At 36.4% G+C, this 19667-nt stretch overlaps 1 protein-coding gene across 9 annotated transcripts in view; it reads right to left on the bottom strand.

Annotated features, from left to right (window-relative positions):
- BIRC6 (baculoviral IAP repeat containing 6) overlaps positions 1 to 19667 on the bottom strand; it is a 181760-nt gene that overhangs the window by 125218 nt on the left and 36875 nt on the right. For 5 of the 9 annotated variants that reach the window (XR_008206958.1, XR_008206963.1, XM_052683945.1 and 2 more), the window contains exons 13-30: positions 17642 to 17802; positions 16812 to 16943; positions 14838 to 14969; positions 14395 to 14573; positions 13628 to 13758; positions 11299 to 11460; positions 11064 to 11195; positions 10700 to 10797; positions 7990 to 8137; positions 6487 to 6620; positions 5204 to 5350; positions 4523 to 4710; positions 3523 to 3837; positions 3018 to 3117; positions 2330 to 2544; positions 1934 to 2142; positions 1287 to 1633; positions 208 to 427 (exon numbers count right to left, since the gene is read on the bottom strand). Coding sequence is in view for 7 of the 9 variants with exons in the window: in XM_052683945.1 (XP_052539905.1) it covers positions 208 to 427; positions 1287 to 1633; positions 1934 to 2142; positions 2330 to 2544; positions 3018 to 3117; positions 3523 to 3837; positions 4523 to 4710; positions 5204 to 5350; positions 6487 to 6620; positions 7990 to 8137; positions 10700 to 10797; positions 11064 to 11195; positions 11299 to 11460; positions 13628 to 13758; positions 14395 to 14573; positions 14838 to 14969; positions 16812 to 16943; positions 17642 to 17802 (3150 nt within the window). In the remaining 2 variants the exon portion in view is untranslated. The remainder of the gene's footprint in view (positions 1 to 207; positions 428 to 1286; positions 1634 to 1933; positions 2143 to 2329; positions 2545 to 3017; positions 3118 to 3522; positions 3838 to 4522; positions 4711 to 5203; positions 5351 to 6486; positions 6621 to 7989; positions 8138 to 10699; positions 10798 to 11063; positions 11196 to 11298; positions 11461 to 13627; positions 13759 to 14394; positions 14574 to 14837; positions 14970 to 16811; positions 16944 to 17641; positions 17803 to 19667) is intronic. The other 4 variants (XM_052683959.1, XM_052683997.1, XM_052683982.1 and 1 more) reach the window with 3 other exon arrangements.

Genomic DNA, 19667 nt, shown 5'->3' with positions numbered 1-19667 from the left:
GGTATAAGTATGAAACATATGCAAAAAAAACTCTACAGATCGACATGCATCATTTGCAGTGCTTTTAGAACTATTTTTTGTACCAGTGGGACAGACAGATATGCATTATTTGGTCACATCTCTGTCAAGTGATATGTTTAATTACGAACCGTGGAATTACTTAGATGTGATCCACAGATTATACATTAATATAGACTTAGACCTTACCTGTCTTGTGGGAATATAAGAAGTTGCTCTGAATTGTATAATTCCTGCAGCACATTTGAGAGAAACTGACCCCACCACCTTTCTCCTCCACACAGCTGAACAAGCAGAAGACCAGTATGCAATCGGATTTTTGGAGTCCCACTGATACACAGGTGTTTAAACAATTCTTCACAAGCTTGAGCATGAAAAGTACTTTGTAGAACCACAGGAACAGAATGTCCTTTTAAGAAAAGAGAATAAGCAAAACTGTGTTTAAGGGCAGCATATGATACTATTACAACCAAGATGGCTTGATGATGGGAAGAAAAAGTTCCTAAGAAGTTTCTAAATTAATGATGAGGAGTCTAATTGACGTGGGAGAGCAGAAAGAGAGGGGAGTATCTAGGGAAATGTAATTTGCAGGAAAACCCTAAAGACCAGGCCATGTAGAGAACACCAAATCATGAAGCAAAATCTAACTCTTATTATGATTAAGAACAAACCAGCACAGAGAACTGCAAGACAGACAGGCCTTTCTATTTAGAAAACAAAGTTCCACACTTACTAGTGGCTTTTTGTTGTTGTTGGGTTTGTTTGGGATTTTTTTGTTTTCATTTTGATTCTCCAATAACTCTTTCAGTGTTAAGCTTAGGAAATAAAAATCCTTACTGGGTACTAAAAATCAGTTACTAAGTATAGATACTGCTTTTATGTTTTTATCTCAGCCTGGGCAGTCTTCTGTTACTTAAACAAATTGAACCAGCCCCTAGGAGGCTCAGAGGGGTATCTGAACGAAGGAAAATGCAACCAGGATCAGGGAGAAGGGGGAAGGACCTTGATATATCCTCTTGCATCTTTTTGGGAAGCAGGAAGTGGTTAGGTCAGCTTGGTGCAATTGGTCAAGCTGTATGCTGTATGTTTCTCAATATTAAACCCATAATAAAACTATCAGAATATAATTTCAAGCAGGGGAGCTGAAACTAGATGATCACTGTGGTCCTCTTCAACCCAGGCCATTCTATGATTCTATGAATATACAGATCAAGAAAAAGAAAAACTTGCAAACTGTTTCCACAAACATGACAAAACCAAGTACTAACCATTGGAAGAATGAAGTAAACTAAGCAAAGTATCCAGCAAATATCTAATGATAGTGCGCAATTGTTCTGTTGATGACATCTGAATCAACTCTTTTGGATCCGATTGTTCCTTCAGTGTTTTCCTGCTTGCACCTAAAGCTACTTTGAGCCTCTGAACGGCATGGTGAGCCAGATTGAGTTGAAGCTGTAGTTGAATGCAGTCCTGGTAAGCAGAAAATACTTTGCTATCTTCTTCTACTGCCTTGTCTGGCTTTCGTAAAAAGTACTGGGCGTTGTTAGCACTATTGAGTGGTGGTAGATCAATACTCTGCAGAAGGATTTCTAGCCGATGACAGGCCAAATTGTACCTAGAAGGAAACATTCCAGCACAATTCAATAGACATTAATAAGGAGCAATACATCTGACAATCACCTTGCCAAAAGGAGACTTCTGGTCCATTCTGAATGCACTCTTACAACAGATATTAAAAAAAATAAATACAGTACACTCTATGTTAATACTATAGACATATTTGCTGTAACAACACTAAAGCAAAGGTAGAGTTTTCTTTTATCTGAAGAAAATCACAGGAAGAAAAAGGACACAGTAGGATTATCCCAGTGTTTGAAGTTGAAGGAACTAGTAAATGAACATATTTTTTTCTAACCTGCATTGTATATCCTCTTGCAACGCAACCATCATTGCTAAATGTTGGTCAATTTCTGGTTGATTTGCAGCTTCACCTTCTCCTCTGAGGGGATCATGCATTAATTTCAGCTCATTTTCAAAGGGCAAGATATACGTATGGCCATAATAAAATCCTAACGGAATTTTTGCTCTGGCATTTGTACTACCATATCGGCCAATAACAGTGATCTGAAAGAGAATACAACAGTACTGTAGTATAATTGTATAAAAATAGGCTAAATAAATCCAAAGTGAAGAGTTCATAAAACAGCATACAGTCAACTGAAGTTAGATCTGAAGAAGATTTAAGGGAAATCCACATACTAATGATGGTCAAGAGTTTAAAAGAGACGGTGTGCAGTACATCTCCTCTTACCTTCATAAATCTGCAAACTGGTGGCGGCAACAAGTCATGTAAAATCAGTGAGTGTGTGCTAATATCAGTAGCCACTACCAATCGCCTTCCATCTACCTCTTCTCCTAAGGTCCAGATGTCAATTGACAAAGAAGCCAAATCTCCACAAGTGGGTATCAATACATCTGTCAGCAATATAGGCCTTCCAAAATCTAAGGTCACAAATCTTCTTGCTCCTATGGGAAAAGCACAGGATTGCCTAGATAGAATACCAGTGCACGCTAATCAGTGAAGAGATGTTACTCCTCAAACAACAAATCTTGTTTCTATATTGTTCAAAAAGGTGTATATTTGAGGTTCAACATAACAGCACAGACTTGAAATCTCTCAACCTAGCTTGTACTCATTAAAAGAAAATTGGGGGTTCAACTTAATATATGCTTAATATATGCTAATATACTCATTACTTCATAAGTGATGCTCAGTATGAAGACCCAATATACATTATTCCCTCTGTGCATCTCCCAAAGATTTTTCAACTTGGTAAACATCACTGAATGTTGGGGCTTAAACTTCCAGAAAAAATGGAAATGCAAATTCAAATTTCTTTCCTTTAGAAAAACATAAGTAAATGATTGAAGACCTTAGAAAATATTTAACCTGTTAGAAAACACTTATTAGAACATCATTATTAAAACTTTGGTTTTACCTGAGTGCATTCGCTCTATAATAATTGACTGATGAGGTGGAGGTTGAAGAAAATGTGAAGCATGAGATATTGCAAGAGCAAGACCAGATCCAAGTGGATTCTGAAAAAGGGGAAAACAAAATTATAACTAAATCATTAGTGTGCGCATTTGCAATAGTCTACACTTCATGAGAAACTCTAAGAAAACCTTTTACAATTTAAAGACATCCAAATACCTGCCCCTCCATTTATATTTGAGCATGCAGCACCAAAATGTATTAACTACAAGGTTCTAACTACTAATAACTCATTATACTGTTAAACTAGCTCCAAATTAAAAAAGTAATTTGAGGTATGTAACTGTAATTCGCGTTCATAAAGTCTTTTTCATCATACAGTCTAAACTCAGTGATAGTTTTCACATCTCATTCAAATCAACAGGTGCCTACTTGCACTCAAGTACAAATTAGATCCTGATATGACTAACATCATTTCATCTCTGCAAAAAGAAAACAAAAATAATTACCGTTCTAGATTTGCTTGCATTTTTGTTATGTGCAGCAAGGTTAACTGTTGGGGGATCAATGACTGAGCCAGGGAAAAGCTGAGCAAGCTCTGCACTGATAACAGCAGAAACTGCCTCATTGGGTGGAGTCAAAGGAGGAGTCATGAACAGAGGAGTTGTTTTTGGTGTGGGTGGAATTACATCTGAAGGATGAATGAAGAACCCTGGGGCTGCTACTGGATTAGAAGGCACAGAGTTGTGAACAGGACCAACTGCTGATGCTGCTGCTGCTGCTGCTGCTGTTGTCTGATGTAATTTTGCTTCCAGCTTAGCTTTCTGTGGGGAAAATTAAAACAACATATGTAGGAGATTACTGCTTGTGAACACAGGCATAGTACTGAACAAGCAGCTCAGCTTTAATTATTAGCTAGATTTAAGAAATTCACAACTTCCACATAAGCATGAGAGCTATCTACTATAAGATGAAAAATGAAACTGTACTCAGTTTGACTTCCCTTGCTGAGGAACACGAGCAAATGAGTAGTTAATTTGAGTAATCAAAAGAAATAATTGAAAAAACCTAGAACTGAACAACAGAGCAGAGTCAACAGTGTCAACACAAACTGCATTCTGATAATGGCTTTATCACTGGTACTTCCCCACATCTGCAGCAGTGTTCTTCATTTCAGTGGGCTTTCTTAATTTCATAGATTGATGTTCCTAGGTATTAAGACTCAGTTTTGATAATAAATTCCCCACTCTCAAAATATACAAAAAACAAGTCTGAAGACCAAAACAACAGGAAGAAACTCAGTATTCTGCTTAATGAGAGGGAATCTTTGGTCCCGAGCTGTTCCTTCCTCAAATGTACTACGGAAAAAAGAAGGAAAAAAAAAAAAAAAAAAAAAAAAAAAAAAAAAAAAAAAAAAAAAAAAAAGGAAAAGTGACTAGCTCTGCAATTATTTTCCTCAGCTTCTGAAGTTTAGAGACAGCATTAAAAAATAGCCAAATAGCCTCCAACCTGTTGCTGAAGCTTCAAAAGCTGCTGCTGTTTCTCTTGCAGCACCTGGAGCTGTTGCTCGGCTGAGGCCATTGCATGAGAGAGAGACTGCAAAGCTACCTGGGCTGCTGAACTCAGTGCTGTCGAGGCTTCCCCAACCGTTCCAGATGAGAGACCACCAACTGCTGGGGTAACCCCAAAAGTACTCACTGGCATGGAACAAAGAAAAAACAAGCAAACAAAAACAAAGTCATGTATGTAGAACAGAAATGATAATAAACATCTTGAGCTCCTTAGTAATTACTAAGAGCAATGTAAGAACAAAGTAAGCTTTTTTTATTGACTTCTTACAAAGTAACATGATGTTGAATTGCAAAGCATATGGTTATAGACTGTGCACAGTGTACATGCAACATTTACATTATAGAAGATCCTCCTACAGCCTTCAATGCATTTGCCACATTAAGCTGCAAGGCACACATGCAAATTTTACGTTACACTCATATACACAAAATTTGAAATCCAGTTTGCTGAAGTCTATGAATAAACTGATGTAGTCATTTAAAAAAAAAAAAAAACCACTTAAAAACCACAGACAAACAATTTGTGAAACAGCTGCTCACTAAGCAGTGAATTTAAGCGAATTTAAGATCTCATACTGCAGAATTATGCTAAGTAGAAAAAAAGAAAAATTGTATATACCAGTAAACGTACTTGCATCGTCCCTTTCTATTCTAGTTCCATCACTTGTTGAAACACATGTAAAGTGCAGAGGTTCAACTTCCAAAAGCCCAGTAAGGGAGGTAAAACTTCCTTCAGCAGCTGCACAGCTACTTATTTTCCCATTTCCTGAAAGAGAAATAATTACTTGCTCCATCATCTAATCATCTCTTGACGACAACACTGTAAGTTCCAAAGAGTTGAAAGGAACAGCTGAATTTAATGATTTTACTATTTTATAGCTTCATGTTATGGAACAAACACCACAGCTCTATCACATCTGCAATATGTACAGATGCGAGCATATTTTAAAATGGATAATGCTGCCAAATTTGAACACACCATCTTAAGTGAAAATATCAAGTGCAAAAATATCATGTGCAAAAGCATAATGCAAAATTTAACTTCCTCAATTCCAGAAAAATCATATGCAGATGTTTTATTATTTCTATCATATCAGAAAGCTTCAAAAATACATTGATGTACCTGGAAAGAAAGACAGGAAAATAGCAGACTGATAAAGATCATACACTAAATATGTATAAAAATCAAGGCTTTTATTCAAAATATTAAACATTATATGGTGTAGTATTGAGGGAGCATTGGAAAGATGGCCTACAAAAGCAACCAAGAAAAGGAAAATAGTCACTATAATTGATGAAATATGTTTGCTATGAAAACAATTTCCAGAGAGGTAAATATATTCTTCTCAGGACATTCCAAGGCCTAAACATTTCCCCTTACAAAATGACCTGAGATATAGAAACAAGAATATTAAGAATATTTAAGGTATTTTTTAGTGTCTTTGAAACAACAACAACAAAATCTCATGAAATCTGTAATATTTAATTAAAGGGAATCATCTGGCTGCTTCCTGAGTTTTGAACAATCCATTTATGTTTCTCTGCATTGGAGAACGCTGCAAGTCTGGATGAATAATAGACAGATAACTCAGACAAGCCGCTAAATTGAAGTGACAAATGATTTCCTTGATTACTCTGACACAGTGAATGGTGTCAGCCTCTCTGCTTAATATCTAGCTTTCTCTTTGCTCCTTTACATGAGCAGAAAAGAGACTTTCACCTTTCCTTACGGCCCGCAGGAATTGTAGGAGATGTCATGAAACAAGAGAATCTCTTGAACTTCATTGCGTGCAACTACAACACATACAGAAAGTATAAAATCCCAACTTATCTAAAAAAAAATCAGCACAGTAAACGGAATTACCAACTTTTCTGTAAAAGATTACTGTTAAACATATGTACCTGACAGAACATCAGACAAATCAATTTCATCGGACTGAACGCCAATGCTGCTGTTGTATACATTTCTACAAGAGGAGCCACTTATTTCCAAATCAAAGAGAACTGGATCAAAAGGTGAACTATATAATCCATATCTGCAAACACAGTAAGACAAATAGCAGTATTCAAACAATAAGAATTGATATCAATTTATTTAGAGAAAAAAGGCAAATATTACATGTAGAATTTGTTACATTTCAAACCACTCTCCTCAATCAACTGACATATCTCAAAAATTACCATTTGCTACTCTTTCACTAAAACCACTTAAGAGATGTATTCAAACAGCTTATGTTGCTAATTAAGGAACTGTTACTATGTAGTTCTGGAGATTTAATACTGCCTTGGAAATATGAGATATAATCATACTCAGATATGAAAACTAGAACTGTAAACCTAAAACAATTAGAGCAATATGCATGTCTGCACACAATGAATTAGCCATTTATCTGAAGTCAATAAAAATTAAGTACTCTTTTCAAAAATATCAAAATAAATTCCAATTCAGCTTGTTCTTCCAGCTGAAGTCAGAAGAAAAAGGGAAACGCTACTATGAATATCAATCAATACCTGCCAGTACTTTAAATATCTTAGGAGAATCAAATCTCATTGCTTCTTTCTCTGGCAGTACCATAGGGAATTAAGACAATCACTCAACAAGATGGACCCAAGCCAGTTAGGCTTTTATATGTGAAGAGAAAGGAAAATAACGTAGTAAAAAAATTAATCAGTAGTGTTTGTACCAATACCTTCAACAAAAACAAGTGGCAAGAGGAGCAAAAAAATGTGAACTGGGCCAAACTATTAAGCAAAATTAGAAAAGCAGATTGGAAAAGCTGTAAAACAGCAGCATGCTCCCATCATCATAATACGGCTTTGGAAAATGCTGCAAAGCCACCAGAGATCTCCTTTAGATACAGCAGGTAAAACCAAAGTTAACAAAGATGATCGGTTCAACATCTAAAAGATGGAAAATTATAGCCATAAACTATACTGCTGTGTAATTTAGAATAAGAATGTGCATTACCAATGAATTACTCCAAGTGTTTACACTTAAAATGTGACATGCTGTAGCAATTCTTTAAACATACAGTCAGCTTGCAGGCAGCCTACAATTTTATGAAGCATTACTCAAAACAAAAACTAGTAAGTATTTTTTATTCCTTCCCATACTCAAAGGAGATGATGCTTTGTTAATCCTTGCACTAAACAGCTTAAATACTATTTAAGGATGGCACAACTTCAAACATCATTTACGCACTTGCTGATCTGAAGCGTAGTGTAAATTGCAGGACAGTAATTTAATTCACCTTTACCTTTGCAATAATTTCTCAGAGCTATATCATATTAGTGCTTGCACAAATACTGCAAAACGGATTTTATTTTAAACAGCCAACAATTTTCAGAACATCAGACAGTTTGCACTTTTGTCTTTACGTTTACAACAACTACTGCTCTTAGTACCTTGTTTGTAGTAATGCTTCCATAGGTGTCAGGCGATCCTGCAGCTGTCGGGACACAGCAGTTAACAGTGATGCACAAGCTGTACTACATCCTGCCAAATCTTCATCCTTTACATAATTCAGCAATACAAAATACCAATACACCGATCCTGCATTAAAAATACAAAATGAAATTAATTCCAAGTGAAATGTCATGTGAATATTTCATTAAAAAGGTCTATTAAGAATATAATCAATGGAAGTGATAAAACATGACAACACAGAACAGCTCAAGTGGGAAGGAACCTCAAGGATCACTGATTTCCAACCTTCATATCACAGACAGTTGCCAACTGCTAGGTCAAGTACTAGATCAGGCTGCTCAGGGCCCCAACCAACCTGCCCTTGAACAGCTCAGGGATGGGGCACTCAACCTCTCTAGGCAACCTGCTCCAGCACCTCAACACATTCTCAGTTAAAAACTTGCCCCTGACATTTAACCTAAATCTTCTTTCTTTTAGTTTAAAACTACTCCCCCTTGGCCTATCAGTATCTACCCGGGCAAAAGATTGATTTCTCTCCTGTTTGTAATTTGCCTTCAAATATTCGAAAGCTTTAATGAGGTCTCCTCTCAGTCTTCTCCAGACTGAACAAGCCCAGCTCCTTCAGTTGGTTTTCATAAGAGAGGTGCTCAAGCCCCTTGATTACCTCTGTGGCCCTCCAACAAACAAACTAATGAATTACTAAACACAAATCAGGAAGTGCTCTTATTCTCCCCTCACCCACTGATGTTTTTCTTGTGTTTTTTTTGAGGGGCAGAGGTAGGGGGCAAGAGGAGTAATATTAATATAGAATCATTCTGTAATCATGCTTCCACAAATAGTTTTTTTTGTTTTGTTTTGTTTTTTTAATATATATATATATATATTGTACTTTTTTTTTTTTTTCTTTTTTTTTTTTTCCCCCTCGTAGCCCACACAGCATGGAGGATTCTAGATGAAAAAAATTTTGGTCACAACAACCCCAGGCAACCCTACATGCTTGGGGAGGCATGGCTAGAAAGCTGCCTGATGGAAAGAGACCTTGGTGTTCTGACAGACAGCTGGCTGAACATGAGCCACCACTGTGCCCTGGTGGCCAAGAAGGCCAATGGCATCCTGGCTTGTATCAGGAATGGCGTGGTGAGCAGGACTAGGGAAGTCATCCTGCCCCTGTACTCGGCATTGGTGAGGCCTCACCTTAAGTACTGTGTTCAGTTTTGGGCACCTCAGTACAGAAAGGACATGGAGGTACTGGAGCAGGTCCAGAGAAGGGCAACGAGGCTTGTGAAGGGCTTGGAAAATCAGCCCTATAAGAATAGGCTGTTTAGTCGGGGGAAGAGGCAGCTGAGGAGAGACCTTATTGCTCTCTTCCAGAACGTGAAAGGTGCCTACAGTGAGAGCAGGGTTGGTCTCTTCTCACTGGTGACAGGTGACAAGACGAGGGGAAATGGCCTCAAGTTGCGCCAGGGTAAGTTTAGGTTAGACAAAAGGAAATACTTCTTTACAGAAAGGGTGGTTAAACATTGGAATAGGCTCCCCAGGGAGGTGGTTGAGTCACAGTCCCTGGATGTGTTTAAGAGCCTTTTGGATGTGGTACTTGGAGATACCATTTAGCAGAGGATTGCTAGAGTTAGGGTACTATGGTTAGGCTGCGGTTGGACTTGAAGATCCTTGAGGTCCCTTCCAACCTGAGTAATTCTATGATTCTCTTACTGGCTACTTTATAATGGAATAAAGTAAAGCTCCAAAGAGAAAATTTTGAACATACTTCTTCCATTACTTCTGCACTCTGTTTTTACTAAACACAACCAAAATGCTCTTGTCACTCCAAATTGCTAGATTAAAGGTTCCAATTCCTGCTGCGTCAACTCTCAATCTAGATTCAGCTCTTTCCTTTTATCCTGGTTTTGGCTGCTACCTCTTTTTTCTGTATTTGCTGCAGGTACTTCTTACAGATAATTTTGGAAGCACAGTGCACTGCTTCTGTGTGAAAACAGAATTTTTAGCTTTCTCCTTTCCTCTTCCCTCCCCTGTGCATTCACAATATCCTCTAAAGCAGTGTGTTAAATGTTTTAACTTCATTAACACAGCAAGCATTTTGGACTGAAAAGTAATTTTCCTTCAAAGTCCCTTGGTGATGCCAAGCAAGAAGCAATTAAGCATCATACTGTGAAAAACACAAAACAGGCCTCACTAACCCAAATATGAGTGTAGTGCTTGACGTCATCTTCCTATTCTATCAGGCAATAAGGTGCTAAGAGACCAACACTCATTCTCATCTGTATTGCAGAATTTAATTTAGTTCAAAATTTCCTTTTGGTTCAAAAGTAACAGAAGTGAGCTGTTCTAACTGAACACTGCTTAGATTGCCAGACTCCTTAGAATGAATAAATTAACTAATTTTCAAAAATAAGAGACAATACTGACTGTCACTTAACGGCAAAAGAACCTGTGATTGCTGAACATTTTCAAAAAGTCATGCAAAACTTATATGAGGTCTCCTAAAACTTTATTGCCTCAGCATTATAAGGAAGGTAATTTATTAAACTTCTACTGTCCACCACTGGACCAGACCACACCATGAAGCAATCAGTACTAACAATTACAGAATTCCTATTCTAGAAGACAGTCTAACAAAACATGACAAACAAAGGTACTGTTTTTGCATGACAATAAACATTGTATACATACCACCTGTTGCAGCAGCAGGTAGAAGAGGCATATTGTCAAGTAAAGCTTTTAGGAGAACTGATCCAAAACCCTGCTGACTTGGGTCACACCTGCCATTGCTACAAAGAAACACACAGCCAGACACTTTAAGGTTTAACAAAGTAAAAAGGAAACATGAGATCTCCTCCAGAAGATGAAGTAGAAAACTGGATGTCCTTCACAGCCATTTCCTAACATATTTTTCCTCAACAGAACATCTTCTAGATCAACTTGTTCATATATTTAAACAACAACCAAACCCTATCAACACAATTCAGATTGCATGCAGAACACCCAAATACACATTTACAAAAAGCATATCCACCTAAAATAACACTGCACTCACCTGATGCACAGTGCAAGAAACCGCGCACACTTGTGAGCTATGCTCCGTCCAGCTTCAAAGAAACAAACACGGATTATATCAGATACACATCTGCGTGTTTTGGAAAGCAAGCTGTCGCTTCCTTCCTTTGAGCTGCAAAAACAAGGTGCATGCCTTACATAATCACATAAAACTGTTCTAATAGAGAAGATATTGACAAACATCTACACTAGTTTAGACACAAATTCTCTCTTACCTGCCAGGTCCATTTGAATATACTCCTGCTAGCCAACAAAGCGTGTCTAGCACAAGACTCTGAGCATGTTCGGTGGTCAAATCATCATCTGTCTTTTTGCAAAGAGTAGTGAGCAGCTTCTCATGGAACTCTGAGAACTGTAACATGGCACACCGCTGAACTCTGGGGAATGGAGGAGATTAAAAAAAAAAACAACAATTATTCAGTATGGTCACTCCCCTGTTCTCCTTCTAGTTTTGTAACCTGTCTTAAGGAAAAAAAAAAGCTGCCTTGATAACAGTTAAAGCAGTACATACATACATGACATCTTCCCTAGACGTTTAGATGATAAGGGACATAGTTTAGTAGGAAATATTGGGGAACGGTTGGACTAGATGATTTTGGACATTTTTTCCAACCTTGGTGACTCTGATTCCCAATATTTCTATTGGCTCAATTATTGTAGATTGAATTATTAATTATTGTAGATTTATTTTTTCCCCCTGTATTAACTCATTTAATAAGTTGTAAACCTAAGCAAACTTGATTGACTACAACATTCTTTCACAACTACTTGCACATATCTACTAATTCCAGTACATTAAAGAACCTGTTGCTAATTTATTCAGGATCCCCCTTACTTCATAGTTCTGACAAAAGCCATCATCAGAAAGCCATCACCAGAAATTTTCTGGAAAATGAAAAACAATGTTGTGCTGGAAGATTACTAATATCAACAGGCTTACAAGTCCATGGTCACTTTGAACCATTTTCAGAGCCATTCTTATTACAATATGCCTGTCCTTATGTTCTGAAGCATTTCACAATATGAAATTTCACTTCCACTAGAAATTCATCTCCTTCACCAAAGAATTTTAGGAGTCCTCCAGGATGAACACAAACCAGTCCTAAGCAATGTTCGCCTTGTTAGATCTGTAGCCTATTACAATTAATTACATTTTAGATAGGTCTTCTAAAACATCATCCATGCTAGAAATTCACATGCTTTAGATTTCTTTGTATCCTCCACCACAAGCACTGATGCAGACAATTCATTCTTTGTTCTGAATGCTTTATCTATATCTGATCATCAACTGAACCTACAATCCAAGTGACCAGATTCTGCTCCTGATGCTTAAAGTAAAATTTTTACTATAGCATACTATATACACTATGCTATTACTTACTTTTGCTCCTCATTCTTCAAATACATTTTGTTTTTGCTTATTTTAATGTAAACACACATCCTGTCTGAGTCCTTCTGTTATTTTCTTCAGGATGGGATATCATATATTTTGAACAATACCTTTTTATTTCAAGTACTTTATCTTTTTGTTTAAGACAGAAGATAAGGGAATAGCTGTCAATCTTTCTTCATAAGCAGCGCGTACTGGCCTCATGCTTTCGCTATCATGCTCTTCAGCAGTTTTAACTGCTGGCTGAAGGGATTTAAGTTTTCTCAGGTGCCCCTTAAATCTTCTTTTCAACAAATCTCAGTGAAGGCTGTACTCTTTCTTTATAACAAGCACCGCTGTGGAAGACTTCTTAACTTTTGTTGCTCCTCCAAGGATGTTCCTCCAAATACTCAAGTGTTCTGCAGCTGCTGTTATCAAATGACTAAGTTTTGAAACAGATTCTCCATCCCAACTTAAGAGTTGATTTCTTTTCTTGCATTTTCATTGACCATCTTTCCCAATAAACACTCATCAACTGCGTCCAAAAATATCATCTATGTTATATCCTAATGAGACACTTCTCTAAATCACTTACAGAAAATGAAGTTATTTTTATTTCCTGTCCTTGCAGCCCCTTTGATTACATTACAGCCCCTTACAATTAGTGCCACCATTGTGGCGAGGCAGTTGGCAATACAGATTAAATAATGTATCATTTATACAGCATTACATTTGTAGTACCAATACACAGAGACTTTATCTTCCATTTGAATAATAATAATAACCGAATTTGATTCTGTACTTTTTGACACATATTTTGTGCTAAAAGAAACAAGAAAACATGTAGAAATAAAAAGGAAAAAATACCTCTTTAAACGTCTGACTAAGTATTTTATCTAAATTATCAAGAAAAATTGCTACTATTTACTTTTCTCTTTACAAGTAGGTCAAGAAATCACTCAGAACACAGCTACATGCATTAAGGATTATATATGTTCTTCTACTTACACAGCAAAGCGCCCTCAAAATAAATGACTTACTGGACTTCTGAGATAAAACGTATTTATGAAGTGACAACTTCAAACAGCAATTTGTGCTGCGATATTTCAAGGAAGTACTTCATGAAGGCTCTAACTGAAACCAATACTCCTTATACATACAAAACATCCACTAACCTTTCCTTTGAAATTGAAGTTTTTTTAAATCTTCGAATTGTTACAGAGACTTCTTGAAGTAAGTCACAACCTCTAAGGTTATCTGATTTTCTTGACGAGTTACCAGCTTCAATTTTGCTAGACGGTTTTTCCTGATGTTTAGAGAGGAGGAGAGGGGAATTAAAGGATTTCAGAAATTGCACTGTTTTTCATTGTTGCATCTATTTACTCTGTTCAGAACAAAGTGCATACAGCTAAACAAAATCTCTCACTATAAGCACTGAAATATTTACAGCTTGTTAGCAACAGCACTGGGACAAGTCAAGATTTTTTAAGCTAAAAAAAGTACTTCGATATGCTATACTAAAGTGGACTACTTATATGCAGAGCATCAATTTAGCATTGTTTGTAGTTTATCATGTTCTAACCATTCTAATAAGAGGTACATCACATCATCCAATCTTCCAACCACAACAATCAAGAGTAAAAACACACATACAAATCTCATAAAAGGACAAGGTTGATCAGCTACTAAAAATCACTCACAAAAACAGAAGTTTCAGATTCAAACGCTCACAATAGGAACTAAACTTTCACAGAAGAAATAACTTTCAAGAAACAACTCTGCAACTCTGATTCTTGAAAGCGTTAATGCAACATAAACTCTTTTAAAAAAGTTATTTGTCATGGATCGTAGTTCTCTGAAGAGCTGGGTTTTTTTCTCTAGTGATCTAAACCATACCAATTCTACAACTTTAACACAAGTGTCTTTCTTGGCTATTCAGTACCTTGCCTGCTGCAACTTTTGCCAATAACGAAGCAAGGGAATGGCCCTTGTTTGTCTGTGGTTTTAGAGACGGTATTCTAACAACTGGCCTAATGCCACCATTGCAGATTTCTTCTGTTCCTCTGTCATTCACTGCTTTAACATGAATTAAAAATGAACGGTACTTGCCACCGGCCATGCCTGGAAATGAAGAAAAAAAAAGAAAGAGGCGGAAGAATACATGTAAGTCACAAGGGCAAGGTGTAACATCTTTCAGACATACAGCGTACACAAGCAGAGCTCAACCACATTAACTGTTATTTTAACATCAATAGTCACTATTGTGTTACATGTAGCAAAATTTATCAACATGAAGATGACTTCAAACCAAAGTCTGACAGCAAAAGTACAAGACGCAATTCAGACATGCATGCTTCATGTGAACAGCACAGTAAAGTGTTTTACCTTTGACAAGCTTTGGACTTGTTAGTGTCAACATTCCAGCGTGTCCTGACAGATCAAGTCCAGTAGCCAACCATACTGGACCACAGAGTATATCTTCCTTATGTTCCTCCAAAAATGGACACAACCTAAGACCTTAAAAAATATGAATAATACGGATCTGAACTACAAATCTTAAAAGTCATAAAATCACTTGCAGGGGTTAAAAATACACTGTGTCAAAGAGATCACTAAACACACATAAACTGAACATTGAAAAAATGATAAGCTACTTTAGGTTCACTTGTAGCCATTTTCCAATAAAATCAACAGAGGTAACTGACAGTTTTCAAATAACTTTCAGTTATATGAATAATACATCTGTGGAGAAGGACTTCGGAGTGCTAGTAGGTGAAAAGCTCAACATGAGCCAGCAGTGTGTCCTTGAAGGTCAGAAAGCCAAACATACCCTGGGCTGCATCTAAAGAAGCATGGCCAGCACATTAAAGAAGGTGATTCTCTCTATTCTTGTGAGACCTCACATCAACTCTGGAGCCCAAACACAGAAAACAAGTGGATCTGTTACAGCAGTTCCAGAGGAGGGCCGAAGAGGTGATTAGAGACAGCTGGAGCACCTCTCCTTTGAGAAAAGACTGAGAAAGTTGTGGTTATTTAGCCGATAGATTTGAAGGTTCTGGAAAGACCTTATAGCTACCTTTCAGTATTTAAAGGGGTCTTACAAGAGGCTCTTCATCACAAAATGTAGAGACAGAACAAGAGGTAATGGTTTGAATCCCCCCATCCCTGGAGGTGTTCGTGGCCAGGTTTGATGAGGCTTTGGGCAATGATCCAGCAGGCAGCCACCCAGTCCACAGCAGGGTGGTCTTTCAGATTCCCTTCCAACCTAAACTGTTCTGTGATTCTATGACAATATGTACACTGACCATCTTAGAACCACAAAATACACAACTAATAAAATGATGAACCAATGCATTCTGAGCCACAACCCCCACTAGGTCTTATTAAAAAAAAGTTAAAAAAAAATCAATTTGACCAATTTATCTATCTCATAGCATCCTGAAATCCTCCTTCACTCATCTTTCCGACAGTTCATAAGCATGAAACAGCTTTTTTCACCACATTTTCACTTTTTCTTTTAACTCTCCTTTGATTTCTCTTTCCCTACCCTGTGCAACATCTGCCTTGGAATCATGCCCTAGATAACACTGATCACATAAAAGGTAAGGAAGACTGATGAACAGACCAACAAAAAGAATCTAAGTTCTCAGCCTGAATCACTCCCACTATTAATTTTTCCTGTTAGGAATTAGTAGCTCTCTTCAGTCAGATTCAATTTGATTGCTGAGTCTTTCTAGCACCTTTTGTGGAAGACCACTGGTTATATTAATATATATTATTTATATATATAATATATAAATATTATATTATATATATAAAATATATATTATATATAAAATAACATATTATATATATATATATATAATAACAAAAATTATTTTAAAAAATCATATGACTATAAAAATAGGCAGATCAAGTCTGATAATGGCTGAAAAGTAACTGACTGGTTATGAACTCTTAACAAGCTGTTTATTATTTTTCCTGGTTTGCAGTTAGCAATCTCTTAAAAAAGCAAGGAACTCAAAACAATTATTTTAGAACTAGGTATGGAAATCATGTAAAATATTTCAGGAATACAGTAATTGTTTAAGTTAAGAAAGTATTTAAATTCAAATAAGTACTAATCTGTTTTGAAACATGAAAAGCCTTCAGCACAATCAGTTTATCCATCTATTTTGACTTTTAACTCCTACAGTAAAACAGCAGTGAGAAAGGCATCACTGAGCAGGATTAAGAAATGAGACTGTCTCAAATGGCTGAGTAATATTAATGGAGAAATTCCAGTATATAATCAAAGTAGAATTTTTAAAAAGCAAGCTTACATTTTAAATAAACTATAACAAGATAAATGAAACTTACACTGTGGTTCCTCAACATCCATATACTGCATTTCTTCACTGAATTCAACCAGTCCTGGCTTTCCATTTCTCTCAGTTTCAACATTATGAGCTGGAGATAGAGGAAATGTGATCTGTCTATCTACTGCTGCTTCTGGAGAATGAAAAATAGCATAATTTATAAACATTACTTCAGGCTCACGAAAAACGGAAGCAGTAGTTTTCATTGAAAATGTATCAGCTTTCTACATTTTTTCATATTAAGATTGCAATTGCAGTAAACATTAAAAAATATTTCTTTGAATGACCATCCAAGTGTCTCCACCTAGCAAACAACTGAAGATTGCTCCAAAGTAATTGGATTTCAGAATTGAAATTTTAATGAGCTAAAATAATTGTTTTTCACACTGAACATCAAGATATTATTTTGATAATGCTTAAATACAGTTCTTTTTCCAATTAAATGGTTCTTAAAAAGCATAGATCAGAAGACACGTGAATTGTTTCAACTGTTGACCTTCAGTATGAATAACTATTGACAGCAATTTTGCTTTTGTTTGATGACTACAGGATTCAAACAACACAGAATAAGAATTTGGTTCAAACTTTCTGAACCATCACTTTTATGTGATTTTTTTTTACAAAATCAGGATTCTGAAACTGTTTATCAAGTTTGCTTTCCCAATTTACTTTCTAACATGTTAAGTGAAAAAAGTGAACACGATCCTGAGAAACAGAATAAAAATAAGTAGAAAATGAAAATATTTACATAATTTCAACCAAGTCTTCGAACGTACCTCAGAGAGAACACTGATTTTGAAGAAAAAAAAGACACCTCAAGTCCTTTCTTACCATTGACTTTTCCTAAGCCTGGAGCTTTATTTTTCAGCAAAGTCACTTGAATCTGGGGAATGTTCGTGATGTTTGAGTTCAAAACAAATTTGAAGTCCACATGTCCAACCATACAAGCTTTTGGAAGAACCAGCTCGAAGACATGCTCATCCCAGCTATTGCTGCGAAGGAAAAAGGAAAACAAAGATAAATTATTAAGGTTCAGATCACTTAGGGAGCATTATCTAATGCATTCTCCATCTATGCACGTGTTCCTTAAAAAAAAAAGAAGAAAATATTTGACATTAGTTGATATACACATTCTTTTCTGAAGTAGAAGGAATTCAACCTTGCTCAAAATTGATTTTGTGAAGAACAATTTAAAAGCCAATTGACTGGGGGGGAGGAGGGCAACAGAACAAGTCAATGACTGAATAAAAACAGTAGTGAAGATTCCACATTATCTTCACTACAGTACTGCTTCTGTACTACTACAAATATCAGTTTCATTTCTAGCAAAAAAAACCCCAACATGCTAAACAAGGATTTTCCAATTGCTGAACTGTATGAAAGCATGATAGTAACTGTCTTGCAACGTTGTAAGTTGGTCTTCTGCACTGTTAACTGTTAAACAGTGTTGCTTTACAGCATTAGAACAGCCACATCCAGGAAGCTCAAAGTATTAGTTTCAAAATATATATATATATATATACATTTCACATACTTGGTAATTTATACAGGGTGAGAAGTGCTTCTTACCACATGCACACCCTGCGCTGAGTAAAATGGGTGCAGCTTTCTTTTAATGAGTCACATTTTCCTTTAAAAGCCAATTTTGTTTTATACTGAAATTATAAACTAAGGAGAAGTTTCACAGCTTGATACAAAAGGGTTTGCAATAAATACTTCAAACTGAAGAAAAGAGCAATTCAAATAAACTAATAGTGAGTGAATTGTCATATTATTTAAGTTAATAGCTCTTTCAGATCAATTTATCAGTAAACAATTTTTTTAAAAAATGTAAGAGGTGTTCTCTTTCAAAGAACACAGTGTTCCTAAAATGAATCTACACATTAAGTTAAATCATCAGAAGACACTAATGAGCAAATTCTGAGGCAACAGATAGGTAAAGTAATCCAGTTTTTTTCTGCCGCAATAAACCAGATTCGTCCTTCAAACTCATTTTGTATATTGTGGGAGTTTAGAATTAACCACAGAATTTGAGAATGGTTTAATTTTCTCTTCAATGACTATTTAAGAAGTTAACCATCTGCCTTTTAAGGCATTTGTTTCCACCTCAGCAGCCCCAGATGCACTTGAGGCCTTTGATGAAGAAGAGAGAATTCAGGAGCTTTGCTGCAATGGCAGCAATTAACAGCCTGTCCAGGAAAAGCAGGGCTGCCAAACTATCAAGTAGGTATAATGGCAGCACTGTTCATGCTGCAGTAGAAAAATTCTAGGCCAAGAGGAAACTAGAAGTCAAGAAGTTTAAAAAGCATTTGCAATTCAGACACAGCACAGTACAAAGCACACCATTATACGCTTCTAGTTATTTACTGCTGATCTCACAGAAAACCAGTAACAGAATTTGGAAGTTCCCTCCTGCTTTCAGAAAAAAAAGCAGTACTGAAAATTATTTACTTTGGGAGGTGGTGAAAGATGGACAGAAGAAAGCTTGTGGTTTTGATTTAAGAAGCAACAGTGAAAAATTTTCAGCTAACAAGTATAAATAGATAAATGAAATAATGAAAATGTATTCCAGAAGCCCGGGGAAAAGATTTACCAAAAACAATACTAAAACCTTGTCAGAATCATTCATGCCTTTCCTGGGTCTCGTAGGATATTACACCCTATTCAAAACAGAAGGTGTGGAGGTAGGTTTTTGTTTGTTTTTGTTATGTTTGGATATTGCTATAGAAACTGTGCAAAACATGAAGTGAATGAGACATTCAAAGGAGCAAACCTTCAGAAACACTAAATAATCTGTTCATCCAGTTGAAGCAAAAGTAACACGCAGGCTGGTTTACAGTGGTCTGCTATGACTGTA

The sequence above is a fragment of the Tympanuchus pallidicinctus genome, unplaced genomic scaffold, assembly GCF_026119805.1.
Source record: "Tympanuchus pallidicinctus isolate F22 unplaced genomic scaffold, pur_lepc_1.0 scaffold1, whole genome shotgun sequence".
In the NCBI taxonomy this organism is placed as follows: domain Eukaryota; kingdom Metazoa; phylum Chordata; class Aves; order Galliformes; family Phasianidae; genus Tympanuchus; species Tympanuchus pallidicinctus.
This window is presented reverse-complemented; position numbering and strand designations above follow the sequence as displayed.